Source organism: Chanos chanos, chromosome 7 (genome assembly GCF_902362185.1).
Source record: "Chanos chanos chromosome 7, fChaCha1.1, whole genome shotgun sequence".
NCBI lineage: Eukaryota > Metazoa > Chordata > Actinopteri > Gonorynchiformes > Chanidae > Chanos > Chanos chanos.
Window position 1 is genome coordinate 5,271,009 of NC_044501.1, and position 15,650 is coordinate 5,286,658.

At 39.5% G+C, this 15,650-nt stretch overlaps 1 protein-coding gene across 1 annotated transcript in view; it reads left to right on the top strand.

Annotated features, from left to right (window-relative positions):
• The window catches only part of LOC115817217 (B-cell receptor CD22-like), a 48,715-nt gene that overhangs the window by 709 nt on the left and 32,356 nt on the right, over positions 1-15,650 (top strand). Inside the window, exons 2-3 of the mRNA XM_030780485.1 lie at positions 5,156-5,491; positions 5,660-5,911. Of these exons, the coding sequence (XP_030636345.1) occupies positions 5,156-5,491; positions 5,660-5,911 (588 nt within the window). The remainder of the gene's footprint in view (positions 1-5,155; positions 5,492-5,659; positions 5,912-15,650) is intronic.

Below are 15,650 nucleotides of genomic sequence, written 5' to 3' on the forward strand. Positions count from 1 at the left end.
CACACTCACACTCACACTCACACACACACACACACACACACCCATCAGAATTTTGGTCCCCACCAGGCACTTATGCCAGATAAATGCTATCTTACTAGGGACTTTCATGTCCCAGAAAGATACCAATACATGTCATACACACACACACACACGCACACACACACTCCTATAAACAGCGTTGTACCGTAAGGGACAGGATGCATGACCATATAAGGTGATCTGTGAGGAAGTAACACAATGATCTGTTCTCGCCGAGCAAAAGAGAGACACAAAACTTGTCAGAACCATTAAAAAAAAGATACATGATATAAATTACTGATACCATTCATGGCAGTCAGCACGAGAGGACAGGACATCAGTATTCTGATGTGGAGAAGCTGGCTGAGGAAATTAATGTCAGGGGGCCATGTCTCCCATCTCTGCCCTGGCACATCAAAGCTTGTTAACTGAAAATGAAGAGGAGGCCTTTCAACAGGCAACATCTCCATAATGGTCCTCAGAGATACTCTTTGAAACTTTTTTGTCACATTTGATCCATTTGAGAGTCAGTAGCTCCAGCTGTAGTTCTGGTCAAGCTGTAGATTTCAGCTACACGTACTGTCCCTAAATGACTGGTAAAATACAAGGACACACACAATGTCATCATTCAGTTATGTATCAACACAAAGTTCTCTACCTGACCCCAGGGGCCAGGCTTCATTAGTATTAGTTATAGAGATTTTACACAATCTGTTGGATGACTGGTTAAAAGCAACATTTTCCTCTCTCTGTCTGCTGTGCCTGTGGGGCATTTTATGTGGAGTATGAAATCTCCAATTTGAATCAGTCAATGCAGAACATCCATATATTTTCTTCAGATTTTTTCCCCGCAACTTCTCACTGTCCTGCACAACATGACTGGTACAGGCCACGAGATAAAAAAAACAAACTCCTGTTTATAGTTCCTTCCTGACATTGTAGATGGGAAGTGATTTACTGGGTTTCTTTGTCTTGCCCCTTATCAGTATCACTCAAAATTAACATCCTTCTCCAATTTTCTACAGATGATGAAATTACCACAACTGTTTTGGGGACGACTACCCAACCCGCTGTGACCGATCATACAGGTTAGTAAGAAGAACACTGTTCATCGACCTTACCACGACCTTCACTACCTGTTCCAACGTTGGCCTTTACTGTTATTTGTGTCTGTAGGATGAGTTTAAATGGCTTCCTGGCAACAGCAGGCCTACATCAGGATAGTACATGATTGTATATCAAGCTGTTACTCAGAGCCGGCCCGACGCATAAGCAAACTAAGCTGCTGCTTAGGGCCCCTGTGTCCACCAGGGGTTCCCAAGAGCCCTTGAAAGGTCACACAAGAGAGCATGATTTTTTTTGTTCTTTTTGTGATGCACTATGTCAATGGTAATCATACAAAAAAGCAATATTTATGTTATGTCCCCGGTGGAGTGTGGTGTCTAGGAGTATGTAATGGGACGTAGCATAAAGGACCCACCACCTGTGCTGGTTTTGGGACGGTGTGATGAGGGAGGAAAAACATGGACACGGGGAATGGATGTAAAAAAGAGTGCACGATATATTTAGAATATTTACAAAGTGATATTTACAAAATATTTACAAACACACACGAAAACACACGGAGGCGGGAGAGGACGATAGACAGTGCCAAAGAAATTAAGCTAGTAGAACAAAAACCAGCCTGAATGACTACACCGGAAAACACACACTGAACTACACAACAAAGAGAGAGAGAGAGAGAGAGACGAAACAAGACGCACAAATAAAACACACAGTGCACCGCACATAACAATTATGTTAACGGGGTGGCTAGCTAAAACTACTGGTTTAATCAATTCCTGCTGCCTCTATCAGAGCTGGTGTCATGTTCATGTGCATGCACACTGTAATGGACGTTAACTGTATTTTGATTCTGTCAGACTAACGTTAGGTTACAGTCCTGTCCTCTGTGTCGGTGGAAAAAGCAGCAAAAAACTTATGTTGCAAAAATGGGCATATCTAAGTTATTTGATGTTAATTGTAGGTGATATTCTCACGAGAATGTATAAAGGCAGCATGGAAGAAAAAAATCTGAGCTTTCAAGAATAAGGTCATAATATTACGAGAAAAAATAGTAATATTGCGAGAATTAAGTCATAATTTTATAAGAAAAAAGTCATAATATTCTAAGAATAAATTACGTTTTAGGCTACGTGGTATTTTATTTTATTTTATTTAGAGGGAAAATATCGGAGGAGCAGCCTGCCGCTTGTATTAAAATGAGGAACGAAACTGTGAACCTGTGTTTTGCTCAACAAGCAAAACCACATTTATCGTTTAAATATCAGATGATTAAGGAAAGTTACCTGTTGACGGGTGAGTGTGGCATGGCACACCACCTGAGATGAACAGCAGTTACCAGAAGCAGGCTCTGGATGCCATTGACTGTCCTCTCACCCATTTTGTTGGTTGCTGGTAATATATTTTCCTAAAAATTATGTTGCTTCTTTTTACTTGAAATTTCATGATTTTTTCACATTGGGGGGGGGGGGGGGGGGCAACATCAAATTCTGCTTAGGGCCCCACAAAGGCTTGGGCCAGCCCTGCTGTTACCACACCACACAACTCTTAGCTGTCAGCTTTTGGCAAAAAACCTGACTTTGCAGATGGAAAGTGATTTACTGGGCTTCTCCGTCGTGCCCATTATCACCATCACTCCCAACAAACATCCTTCTCCAATTTTCTGCAGATGATGAAATTACCACAACTGTTTTGAAGATGACTACTCAACCCACTGTGACAGATCATACAGGTTAGTAAGAAGAACAATATTCATCGACCTTACCTTCACCTCCACTTCCTGTTCCAGCGTTGGCCGTTACTGTTATCTATGTCTGTACGATTAGTTTAAATGGCTTCCTGGTGCAACAGTGGGCATATAACAGAGTGGTACATGATTGTATCTCAAGCTGTTACTACACCACACTAATTTCAGCTGTCAGCATTTGGCAAAAACCTGACATTAGTCCGTGCAGAACCTCCATGTAATTTCTTCAATTTTTCTGAAGCTTCTCACTCTTCTGCACAACATGATTGGTATAAGCTACAAGATAAAGACTTCCTGTTCATAGCTCCTACCTGGCATGGCAGATGGGAAGAGGTTTATTTGGCTTCTTTGTCGTGCACATTATCACCATCACTCCTAACAAACACCCTTCTGCAATTTTCTGCAGACGATGAAATTACCACAACTGTTTTGAAGATGACTACTCAACCCGTTGAGACAGATCATACAGGTTAGTAAGAAAAACACGATTCATCGACCATACCACCATCTTCACTACCTGTTCCAACATTGGCCTTTACCATTATCTGTGTCTGCAGGATGAGTTTAAATGGCTTCCTGATGCAACAGTGGGCCTACGCCAAGATAGTACACGATTGTATCTCAAGCTGTTACTACACCACACTACTCTCAGCCGTCAGCATTTGGCAAAAACCTGACATTAGTCATGCAGAACCTCCATATAATTTCTTAAATTTTTCTGAAGCTTCTCACTCTTCTGCACAACATGACTGGTATCGGCTACAAGATAAAGACTTCCTGTTCATAGCTCCTACCTGGCGTTGCCAATGGGAAGTGATTTACTGGGCTTCTTTGTCATGCCTATTATCACCATCACTCCTAACAAATATCCTTCTCCAATTTTACAGCAGATGATGAAATTACCACTTCTGTTTTGAAGATGACTACTCAACCCACTGTGACAGATCATACAGGTTAGTAAGAAGAACACTGTTCATCGACCTTACCTTCACCTCCACTTCCTGTTCCAGTGTTGGCTGTTACTGTTATCTATGTCTGTACAATTAGTTTAAGTGGCTTCCTGGTGCAACAGTGGGCATATAACAGAGTGGTACATGATTGTATCTCAAGCTGTTACTACACCATACTACTCTCAACCTGACATTAGTCCGTGCAGAACCTCCATATAATTTCTTCAATTTTTCTGCAACTTCTAAATTGTATCTATGTCATGGCCTTGCCTCACACAAGATCTTCCTGCTATGGGCTGGTCGAAATCTTCAGCGGATGCCTTTCCCTGAGCCCTCTGCCTAATGGAGGCTGAGGAGGCCTAATATCCCTCTTACCTGGTGATGGGTGACTCTCTCTGGTGATTGTGTCATCCATCTGTGCATGTGGCCTTTTTTAGTATATGATGGTATTCTAATTAGAATAGTCCATGCGAAGCTTCCACGGTCTTTCATTCTTATGTCCAGCATATTCGGCACAGCCCAAGAGGTAAGGGTCAGCAGTAGGTGGGAAGTGAGGTGGGGGTGGGGGGGGCGGGGGTGGGGGGGGTGCTTTTTTGTGTCTGTTATTACTATCACTCCTTACACCTTTTTTTCGTTACATAGACTTTCCAGTCTGTAATCGCTTATGCTAAATCATATTACACACAGTAAATATGTTCTCAAAACCAAATGTTCCGGTGTCATTAAGTGATATTAATAATAATGTATTAAAATTCTTAATAGGGTTATTAATAGTAATGTTTGATAGAATAATGATCTTCTAGGTTTCTCCAGTGGTGACATTAAGAATGTTACTTCCTCTGTCTTTTCTCACTCTCCTTATTGTTCTCGGCGAGTGAATGTTGTTTCTTCCATTAATTTACGATGAAGCTGAACAATTTCTAGTTTAAAATGCATAAAGAAGTGTAACTGTGTCACTCTTTCCTATTTAACTACTTTCTTTCTGTAAGATGATGTTGTGGAGACACTGAGGCAAGATTTTAGCATTTCAGACATTTCACTGCAAGAGTATCTTTATTCTAATAAATGCTCAAAAATGAGTTCCTCTTTTTCTGCTTTCATCTGATTGGTTCTTGGAGAACTTCTCACACATGTCACAGTTCAGCCTTAGTTTACGAGGCTGCACTATACAGAACAGTGAGATATTGTAACTCTAACTAGTAACTCCTCCAGCAAAGTCCTCATTAAAACCTAACATGGAATTCAATTAAAGCAAATTCGGTTTTACACAAACCAAATGAACACAGCTCTACATTGCTCTTACAAAGCCTTTATTTAGAAACAAATGATGTACAGACAGACTAAATAACCATAACAATATGTCTTATGTATTTTTCAGGTGCTGTTGGTCAGAACTGGGGTGTGTGGTATAATCCTAAAGGTATCTGTACACTGAAGGGTTCATCAGTAACCATGTCCTGCTCCTACACATATCCCATCGGTCAGAAGGTTGAAACAGTTTTCTGGATGAAAAATCGAACTCAAGATGTGGATTTATCTGAAGACTCAGATTACAAAGGCAGGGTGGAATATCTTGGAAATAATCAGAATGACTGCAGCATGAAACTGACAGATGTAACAGAACAAGATGCAAGAGAATATTTCTTCAGATTTGCAACTAATCATAATAGTGGGAAATGGATTGGTGAACCTGGAGTTCGACTGTCAGTTACAGGTACATTTTCAAACAGAAAATCTCCTGGTCTTTCTGTAAACTATATGAAAAGCCCAGCAGTTGTGTTCACACTGAGTCTACTGAGAGACCAAACTGACAGATAACTCCCATTACAAATAGGACGGTTTGACTGAATCTGAGATCTTCTCTGTTCTCCCTTGTTTTCAGACCTACAGCTGGAGAGTCCAGAGAGAGTGATGGAGGGTGATACAGTCACTCTGAAATGTAGAACCACCTGTTCTCTGAGTAACACACCAACCTTCATCTGGTATAAAAATGGACATGTTTTAACAAGGCAAACCATCAAGAAAAATGAACTCTCTCTCCAGTCAGTCAGCTCTGAGGATAGAGGCAGTTATATGTGTGCTGTACAAGGTCATGAGAATCTTCCCTCTCCTGCTGTCACTCTCGCTGTCACATGTGAGTGGAAAAGAATTTTATCACTGATTTTTATTATGATGTCTTTTATCTTCATGCAGTACAAAGTTACTAACATTTCCATATATTTCTCCCAGAAAGTACATGTGTGAATGGTTAAAATAGAAAAACATATAATTTATAAAGAATTTGGCACTCAAAAAATGCAATATACAATATTCTGATTAAGTTTTTGGTTCTATTTAGATTGTCCAAGGAAGACCACAGTGTCAGTCAGGCCCTCTGGTGAAATAGTGGAGGGCAGTTCAGTGATTCTGACTTGCAGCAGTGATGCTAATCCACCAGCCACCTACACCTGGTATAAAGAAAGTGTAACTTCACCTGTAGGGTATGGACAGAGTTACATCATCAATAACATTCAGTCCAGTAACAGTGGACTGTACTACTGTGAGGCCCAGAATAAACATGGCTCTCAGAAAACCACTGCTGTTTCTATTCCACTTAAAGGTATTTTACAATGAAATACTTAAGTCTCTCATTTGTGAGAGCAATGTTTCTGTGATGGTGACAAGATTTTGACATTTTTCATTCAGGTCCTTTGAGTTGTGTTATATGTGCTGTTATTGGATTCTGCACTGGGGTCTTTACTGGTGTCATCATTCCCATTAGCATTCTGTGGAGGTGGTAAGTGAATGGATTTTACGTCGAATGAGTCTGAACATAACAGCACTTGATTTGCCAGACTATAGGCTGAGAGAAATTCTCTTTCATCCCAGAAGGCTTTTGATTTAACTTTTCAATCAAAGAAAAGGACGCTTTAGAGCTTCAACCTTAGTCTGTGTGTTATGGCTTCATGAAAAGAAGCACTTTGCAGTGTACTGTTTAGAAATTGCACGTGACAAAAGAATAGAAAAAGAATAGGAACTGGTCACCACAAATGTAGAAAAGAGAGAAAAAATGAAAGAAAAAAAAAATCAGGTGGAAAAATGTCTCCTTTTAAACATGGCAATTCCTTTTTGTCAGCAGGAATAGAAAACATGGAACAAAACGTGACCACGACCACAGTGGGTGAGGAGTTACATTCCATTCTGGTTTTGACAGATAAAACAGACAACAGATTACAAATAATTAATCAAGACTGAAATCTTACAATGTTTATTAGACCCTTTCCAAACATCCCAAGTGTTGCCTTCTTGAAGTTCAGTATTTTAGAGAGGTTTACCAGTTGTGAAATGATGGTGCTGTCCATGGTCCTGAATCGATACCTCTCATCAGCTAGGTTCTGAACGTATGGATACCCCTACTGGTCAAACTTGGTGTGACAACTGGCTCTCTCTTCATATCACAGATGTTACAAACATATAGTCAGCTTCAAGAGCTTTACAGACAATGAAACATTTTTTTTTGTCAGTTTGGCTTGTTTTTCTAGTCCTGTGGATTTCAAATGATGCCATGAAATTAAATGGTGAAAACGCAAACCAACAAATTTCTTATCCAAATCAAATCAACTATTCAAAAATAAGTGCACATTTTGTACATGCACCCCCAAACCACCATCACCATTACAAAAAGAAAAAAAAAGAAAGAAAGAAAAGGAAAAAAATGCATGTCAGGGTGTTGTATATAGATTTTGTAATTACTGTTCAGCCATATGTTATTAGGTAGGTGTGTGTTTGTTTGTTTGCATGAGAGGGCTGATGTCTGTGTACATTATCCATATCTGTCTTTTTCCCTTCTTTTTTCAACCCATTTCATGCTCTTTAATGCGCTCTCTCTCTCTCTCTCTCTCCCTTAGGCTGCCAGTGATGGCACGTACATGACTCTTGACCTCGTGTCCAGATCTGATTCATTCTAAGACACACTCACAGTGACTGGACATTCAAATTTGTTTCTAGAATTTTCTTGACTTCATTTCACTCTAATGTGATTAAAAATTCTAAAATCATAAATAATGCAGAATTAACCTTTACTCATAAAACTGTCTCTGTTTTAAGACTTAGATGTTTTTGGCAAAACTTTTCTTTCCAACACTTCTTTCCTTTCCAGAGGTGTAACAGTTGAGAACTTGTGACACTTCATATTTGGCATTTGAAATGGGGTGTGTGTGTGTGTATTCTCGCATGCATATGATTTCCTAGTGGTTGTCCTTTTTCTATTCTTTCATGTGTTATTGTCTGTCTTCAACAGGGAAGAGCTCAAAAGTGAGACCAACACTCAACTTGAAGATTAAAAGAGCCTCAAACTAAGGACAGACAAAGAGAGAGAGAGAGAGAGAGAGAGAGAGAGAGAGAGAGAGAGCGAGAGAGAGAGAGAGAGAGAGAGAGAGAGAGAGAGAGAGAGAGAGATATTCCTTAGCTTGTATTATTGTTTTCTGGACCTCTAATAATTGTTGTAAGGTTTTCTATTCTCGATTTCACTTCTTCTTGTAAGTACATGAATGCTGAATAAATGTAAGCTTGCTAGACAACTTTGTTCTTTTTGTTTGGTCTCAGGAGAGAACCTGATGTGTCTTTGGAGATTATTTTTGGAGATTATTTTTGAATTTATATTGTAATAAACTGTGCTTTCCTGTTTCTGTTTGTTTGGCAAATCAGTAGGATATTAAGCTTGGTGTCTCTTCCCGTTTTATCTTTTGGGAGGTCCTATTCCTCTATTTAAAAATACTAGGTGACATCCTTGACTTTCCCTTCAAACACTAACTATTCACACTAACTCTTAGCTTTCAGTGTATATAGAGTGTTGTTATGCTAAAACATGAAAAAAGACATGTAAACGTGGGAAGAGTAGTAATGATGAAAACGTGAATTTGTTTTTAAATGATCCGTGTGCTTCAAACCTTGTTCATCACTTATTTCAGGCATATACTGATTAGTGCTCCCCTGATGAAAGTGATGCACTGAAATTTTTACAGCTTTCTCCCCATGCTCATAGGAACTGTGCCTAGATTTTAAAATAAGATTCCACTCTTGGCATGTCGAAAGAGGATCGAATTCCATTTTAAGTGTCAAACGTTGTTTAAGCACATCATCCACAGGTGAATGGCTATATGCTATATCCAGCTTCAAAATATCATCTGTCAGCTGCATAAGGTGTTCAGTGTCTGCTTTCCTGCGCATTGCAGAGTATGAAATAATCTGTCCCTTTAAGTATGCTTTCATTGACTCGCACTGGTGATGTGTCGCTCATGAACGATTCGTTCATTTTTGGCTAATCTTTTGTATGACTCGGGAGTAACAAGTCGTCTCAGTGATTAATTCGTTCATTTTCCCCTGGGCTTCGCATGCGTGCCATTTCTTTCTTTTACCTGATTTGTGACAGTTACAGGCTCAGATTCATTCATGAACGGGTCTTTCGGGTGATTATGTTCACTTGTCACATGACCGCTGCATACTCTCAATGTAAGAATGACTGATTCGTTCACGACTTATAACTACGGGTATTCAGGTCAGTGATTCTCTGGTTCACTTGTCACATGATTCATTCATCACTGTTAGTCTATGGGCCTGAGTCTTTAGTCCCTTATCCACATGGTTACAGCAGTAACATGACCAGTACTATTATTACTGATGATGAAAGATTGCTAATGTTAGCTGGTCAACAAGAACATTTCCGTAGTTAGCTACCTGTGTGTAATGTAGATATTGAATAGATGTTTAATTTGCCTTTCTGTTGGAACGAGTTTATACACTACGGATCTTCAGTGACCAAGTAGGCTAAAGTGAATAGCTATCATAGAATGAATAGAATGATATTTTTTATTGATAAGCGCAGCATTCTCGTATGGGCAACTGAACATATTGTACATGGTGTACTTTGGATATTTTCAGATATTTTTATTCTTTTATCTCTACTTTCTTATACCTTGTGTTTATTTGATAAACACCACTCAGAGTGGAAGGCAAAGTAAGAATATTATTGTTTGGGGAAACTTGTTTTAACTGTGCATATGACAATAAACGCTTTGACTTTGACTTTTCAGCTGAGGTAAACAGTCATTTCAGCTGAATAACTCAATAGGCTACGGTCCAAAAGGTTGCTTAAGAGCTTAACAAAAGTGAACTTGTGTATTATACTTTCCCAAGTGAATCAAACCATGGTCATCTTAGAGTTTGAGAACCGTGCTTTTTCTGTCATCACTCAGATGACAGCTATATCGCCACACTAGTTCCAATGAACGAAATGAACAAGTGACTTGAAAAAAGATTTGTTCATTTTACTGAAAGAGATTCAAAGATCCGAGTCAGTAAAAAGATCCATCATTAACTCCCATTCCGTTGAAGGTGACATCTCCGGGGTCTGATTATTGGCCAGAAAAAATAGAATTTCGAATTTTATGAAATTTACAAAATGTTTTTCGGAAAAAAATAGAGGGTTAAGTCTTCATGAGCAATGATTGTACACCGCACCAGGAGTGTGCATTCTCATGTCTTAGGAAAAAGTTTGATTGATTGTGTCAATTTCATTTTGGATGTCACCATGGAGGAGCTACGCTCTAAATTTGGAAAAAGCAATTTGTGTTCCCACCTGAAACAAGGTGATGTGTATCCATAATTGGCATGCAGGAGGCAAAATCAATGAAAAATGTCAAAATCCGCACGGGGAAGAAAAAAAAAATTCGATTGAGACAAGAAGAACAATATGAATCACATTATGAAGGGTCTGAGTGCAGCCTCTGCCTCTGGTGTTTTTCACGAAGGCCACTGCTTTTTTCCGAGTCCAGGAATTACTTGACATCCCTGTTGAATGAGATGCGGAGTCAAGTAGGGAATAGTACACCCTAGTGAATGTCACGTCAGCTTCGGAGAAGATTCCTGACGTCATGGAACGCAGAACAGACCTTGGCGACACTCGTGGTATAGTCTGGAAAGATGGCAGTCGGTTCTCCCTCGAGAAGAGGGCCTTCCTCTCTGGCTCGGCGCAGCACATCAATGCAGTCCTGGTAGTAATGAAGCTTGCCGAGGATGACCTGCAGTTTTCCACTGGACTTTCTTGGTGCGAGACCTCGGTGCGAGCAATCGACCAGAATGTCTTTCTCCAGGTGTAACAATCCTTTCAAAAGCTTGGAAATTGACACAGTGGAACTTGAACCAGGTTCCTCTGCAATGCCCACTATTCAGATATTATATCTCCACATCCTCCCCTTCATGCCCTCACACTTCTCCCTCAAGTTCGCCAGCTCAGTTTTGAGTCCAGCCCCTATAGTGAGTAGTGCAGTTACCTCACTTGACTGTGTTGACAGGCCTTCTTCTATATTATTGATAGTCGTCCTAATGGCATCCATTTCAGAGCAAATAACCATTGTGCTGTTTACAGTTTCAGTTTGAACCTCTTTTAGCATGCTTTTAAGAAAACTAAAATCTTCGGTGAGTGCATTTTTTGGCTCCGACTTGTTAACGGCAGAGGTGTCCACTCGTAGTGGGGAGAGAATATCAGCTTTCAGAGCTGCAGTGTCCATTTTTGGTTCTGGCTGTGGGCTGAGTGATGGACCACAGCAGTCTGCAGAGAATTTGTGACACAGAGGCCTTAGACTTACTGCATTAGGTATCGCTGTATTTTTATTTACAGACACTGGCGGCCATAGACACAACTAGGGCTGTCCCCGACTAAGAATTTACATAGTCGAATCTTATTCATCAAGTCTTGCCTATTGTAGACCAGTCATCGAGGCATGTTTTTTTTTTTTTTTTCTTGCCCATTGATCCATATTCTCATTTGCGACATTGGCTTCCAATTTTCCACACCAGGCAAAAGAAACACCCAATTAAACAATTTGTCTTCCCCTTGTCTTCCCCAATTTGTTACCCTTTGCCTCTTTGCTTGGACCGAGACTCGAAGTCAGACAGTAGCCTCTCCCTACACGTCCTACTCCACTGCCGGCTCACCAGTGCCCCCGGCTGAGCAGGTTTCAAAGTAAACCTCAATAAGAATCCCTTCCAGAAACTCTGGAATGAACTACATGACACTTCCTGGATCTCCGTTGCTTAAATATATTGTAGAATACATAAAGACCCTAGTGGGGTCTGCTCTATATCTCTCCATGGGGTAAGACAGTGTTGTGAGGTGAATTTTCAGTGAAGTGGATTATAGACTCATTCATTTCTGCTACCATGTTGACCTTCATAATAGGAAGGAGCAAATGTACAGTACTGGCTTTGTTGATTATACCTTGTATAAAGAATAATAAATAAAATCTTTTTGATCACAGCATAAGTTGCTGAATGTCATTATTCCATATGAACTCCACTAGAGAATTTAATAATCAGATACACTTACAGCTCCACAGAATCAGTAGACTCTGGGAGTGTGGTGATAGGGTTTAAGGAATTTACATAAACTGAAGCATAATCAGAAACCATGAGATTGGACACTGAAGGCCCAGCACAGCCTTTCTCTTGGTCTTCAATATGTAGGGTTCTTTTTTTTTTGTATGTTGTAGAAGTTTTACTTTTTACTTACTTACTTACTTAGTGCTTTCTTTACCCAGTACTTTCTGTCTTTACTTAGTACTTCTGCTTTACTCAGTACTTTCTGTTGTGATATTTATTACCCCCGGGATTTTTTTTTTTTTATCCTCCCCTCAGTACTATTGGGCGTTATTTATTGTTTGTGGTATTTATTTGTTATTTGTTTTATGTGGCACTGTGGTCCTTGTGTAATGCAATCTCGTTCTCCTGTATGTATGAGTCATGCATATGTGGAAATGACAATAAAAGCAGTCTAAGTCTGAGTTCAGTTAGAAAATCCTTATTAGAGTTCATCAGTGAGACCAGCTTTAAACCTGAGCTTTCATTTCATTCAAAGATGCACTTTATTCTTTAGGCTGGCACCATTACATCCCTGACAATGGATGTCTTTGGAATAAAATTAAGAAATAAAATAGTTGTGCACAAGATATTAAACAGTTCATAATACACCCACATGTTTCTTTTTTGTATCTCCCCAAATGATCTAAAAAAAATAGATTTTAGGTTCAACCAAAGATGAGATTTGATTTTTAACAGGCTGTCTTTCTGAGTTTACATAACAAAGCATTTTTAATTTGTCTATTTGTAAAAATTATTTTGTTTTACTTACGTGTTGAAACATGTAATACAATGTTTCTAAATCAAGGTTCAGACAGACATATTGCTGTTAACTGAACTATTGTCCTTCTGAAATTTGCCACATAACTGATAATCCTGCTATAAGTTTCTGTATTTTCTCATTTGTAGCTGCCATTTTTAGGTTTCTTTTAGATGATGGTCACAGATATATTTGCTAATTCTTCATATTCACAAAATGAATGTACTATAGCTGAGTGTTTGAAGACTCTTACTTTGGTTTGGTTGTTCATGCTGTTCAAACAACTCAATCTTCAAAGTGAATCAAATAATTTCTTGCTTTAACCACTAGGGGGACACCATCACCATGGCACACCGATAACAACATCCCCTCAACTCTCAGAATGATAACAATATAGTCTACCACTAGGGGCAGTTCTGAGGCTATGATAACGGTTGACGTTACAATAAGGTGAGGGTCATTATAATTCCCTCTCATGTCTTTGAAGAATGAGGGTGATGCAATGACAGGTATGATTTGTTCTCCAGGAATGATTCTGTATATACATTAGACCTTTGAGAGACTTCTGATGTCACTCCCTCCCACCTCCTTGTACATAAACTGCTTACTCTTTTTTCAACAACAACAGCAACGACAACAAGGGAAACTGTAGATCTATACAATAATTTTTAAGTGAACTATATGTATTATATGCATGCTCTGATTCTGATTTTTACTCGTTTGCTCAGCTAAAGCAAGAGAATACAAGTGATGCTAAAGCGTCTTCCTGATAATCAGAGCTGTGGACTGGTTGTGTTCAACAGGAAATGAAGTCATGAGTGACAGATGTGGTTTCTATAAATACTTGTGAAAGGTGAAAGGGGAGGTAAGTTTAAGCTGGCCGTTGCTGTGTATGATGCAGTGACATGTATATGTTACATTTCACATTCAGGATCAGTCTGTCAGAGGGAACTATCTACAGAGACAGATGACATAATATTTCACAAATACAGTTGAGACAGCTTGTCTTTTCAACTGAAAAAAGTCAATAGTCAGCACACCACTACTGTAACGCAAGCACAGTCAATGTCAATGACGATGTCAATGAAAAGGAGCGCCACAAGGAAAGGACAAAAAAGATTTATGCAAGAAAAGGAAAGTTGTTAGATGAGCTGATCTATGTTTGACCAGAAGACCATGGGGTTGCACAGGAAGGGGGGGGGGGGGGGGGGGTGGCAAAAGCTCAGACCACACCATCTGAGCTCTAAAGGTGTTAACCATTGTCTCTTAAAGCAACACTGTGAGTTCCTGATGCAGTTAGACGTGTTTCCTGGTCAGTTAGACACAGATGCTACCACCTGCAACAACACGGTGAGAGACTTGAGAAAATAATTGTTCCATGGGACTCATTGCATTTTTTAAAAACTGTTATAAGAAATTTTATTTAAACTTTAATTCTCCTTTGAAATGTGCCAGTTCAATTCAGTGATGCTGCTATTACTGTAGTTACTAAGTTGTACATGACTCAGAAAACATGTTAGAAAAACTAGCTGTATATTCAGTATGGGTGTTTGATAATGCTGAAGACAATGGTTATGAGTTTAAAACACTGTTGCCTTTTTCTTTAATAGAATGAATAGTTAAGAAATATACAATATCGCAACAGGTCGCGGTCATGTTCTCGTTCACAGTGTCTCTTCTGCTTCCTCTATTTCTTCAACTTATGGCTCAGGGTAAGTATGTCCACAAAATCCTTCATATTTGTTTACAAACACACTGAATTAGCTAAAAATATCAAATTTAGTTTAATATTACTGAAAATCTTGAATATTTCAAACTTACCAATAGTAGACGTCTGAGAACTCAAAGTCACCACATATGTCCGTAATAGGACATGTTCTTCTCCTTTTGCACTCTGATTGGCCCTTCTGTATCTTACATTTATCACTGCCTCAGTTTTTCTGTGGTTCAGTATTCTACAGTCTGTAGCACATCCAGGGCTGGGTTTTCAGACAAGGATTAAACTAAATCTTGCACTAAACTCTATTTTCAAGAGATTCTCCATTTAAAATGCAGTTTAGTCCAGGACTAGAATCAGTCTCTATCTCTCAAACTGTTGCCCTGAAACTCAGTAACACTGGAAAAACTGAGGTCATTCACACTTCAACTTTACAATGCATTCATTAACACACACATGACTCTACTACTGTATATGTCATGTAAAACATGACTCTACCACTGCATATGTCATGTACTGACGATTTCATAATGTAAAAAGATTATCAGAATGTTGTGTTCTATGTGTTTCAGCTATTCATGGTCAGGATTGGGGTGTCGCATACAATCCTGATAGAATCTGTGCCCTGAAGGGTTCATCAGTAACCATGTCCTGCTCTTACACATATCCCACTGATTATACAGTCGAAACAGTTTTGTGGACAAAACATGAAGTTGGGGAGCCCTCTGATTTGTCTAAAGACTCAGGTTATAAAGACAGGGTTCATTACCTTGGATATAAACAGTCAGACTTTGAGCAAGGCACTTAACCCCAATGCTACCCGGGCGCTCACCAAGGAAGGCTGCCCACTGCTCCTGCGTCTGGTTTGTGTGTTCACTACTGGTGTGTTGGATGGGTTAAATGCAGAGGACAAATTCACTGCTCACTGTTCACAGTGTGTGTGTGCAGTCACAGATTCTTAACTTAACTTTGAGTGTGTTTGTCTGCCCTGCGAAGGACTGG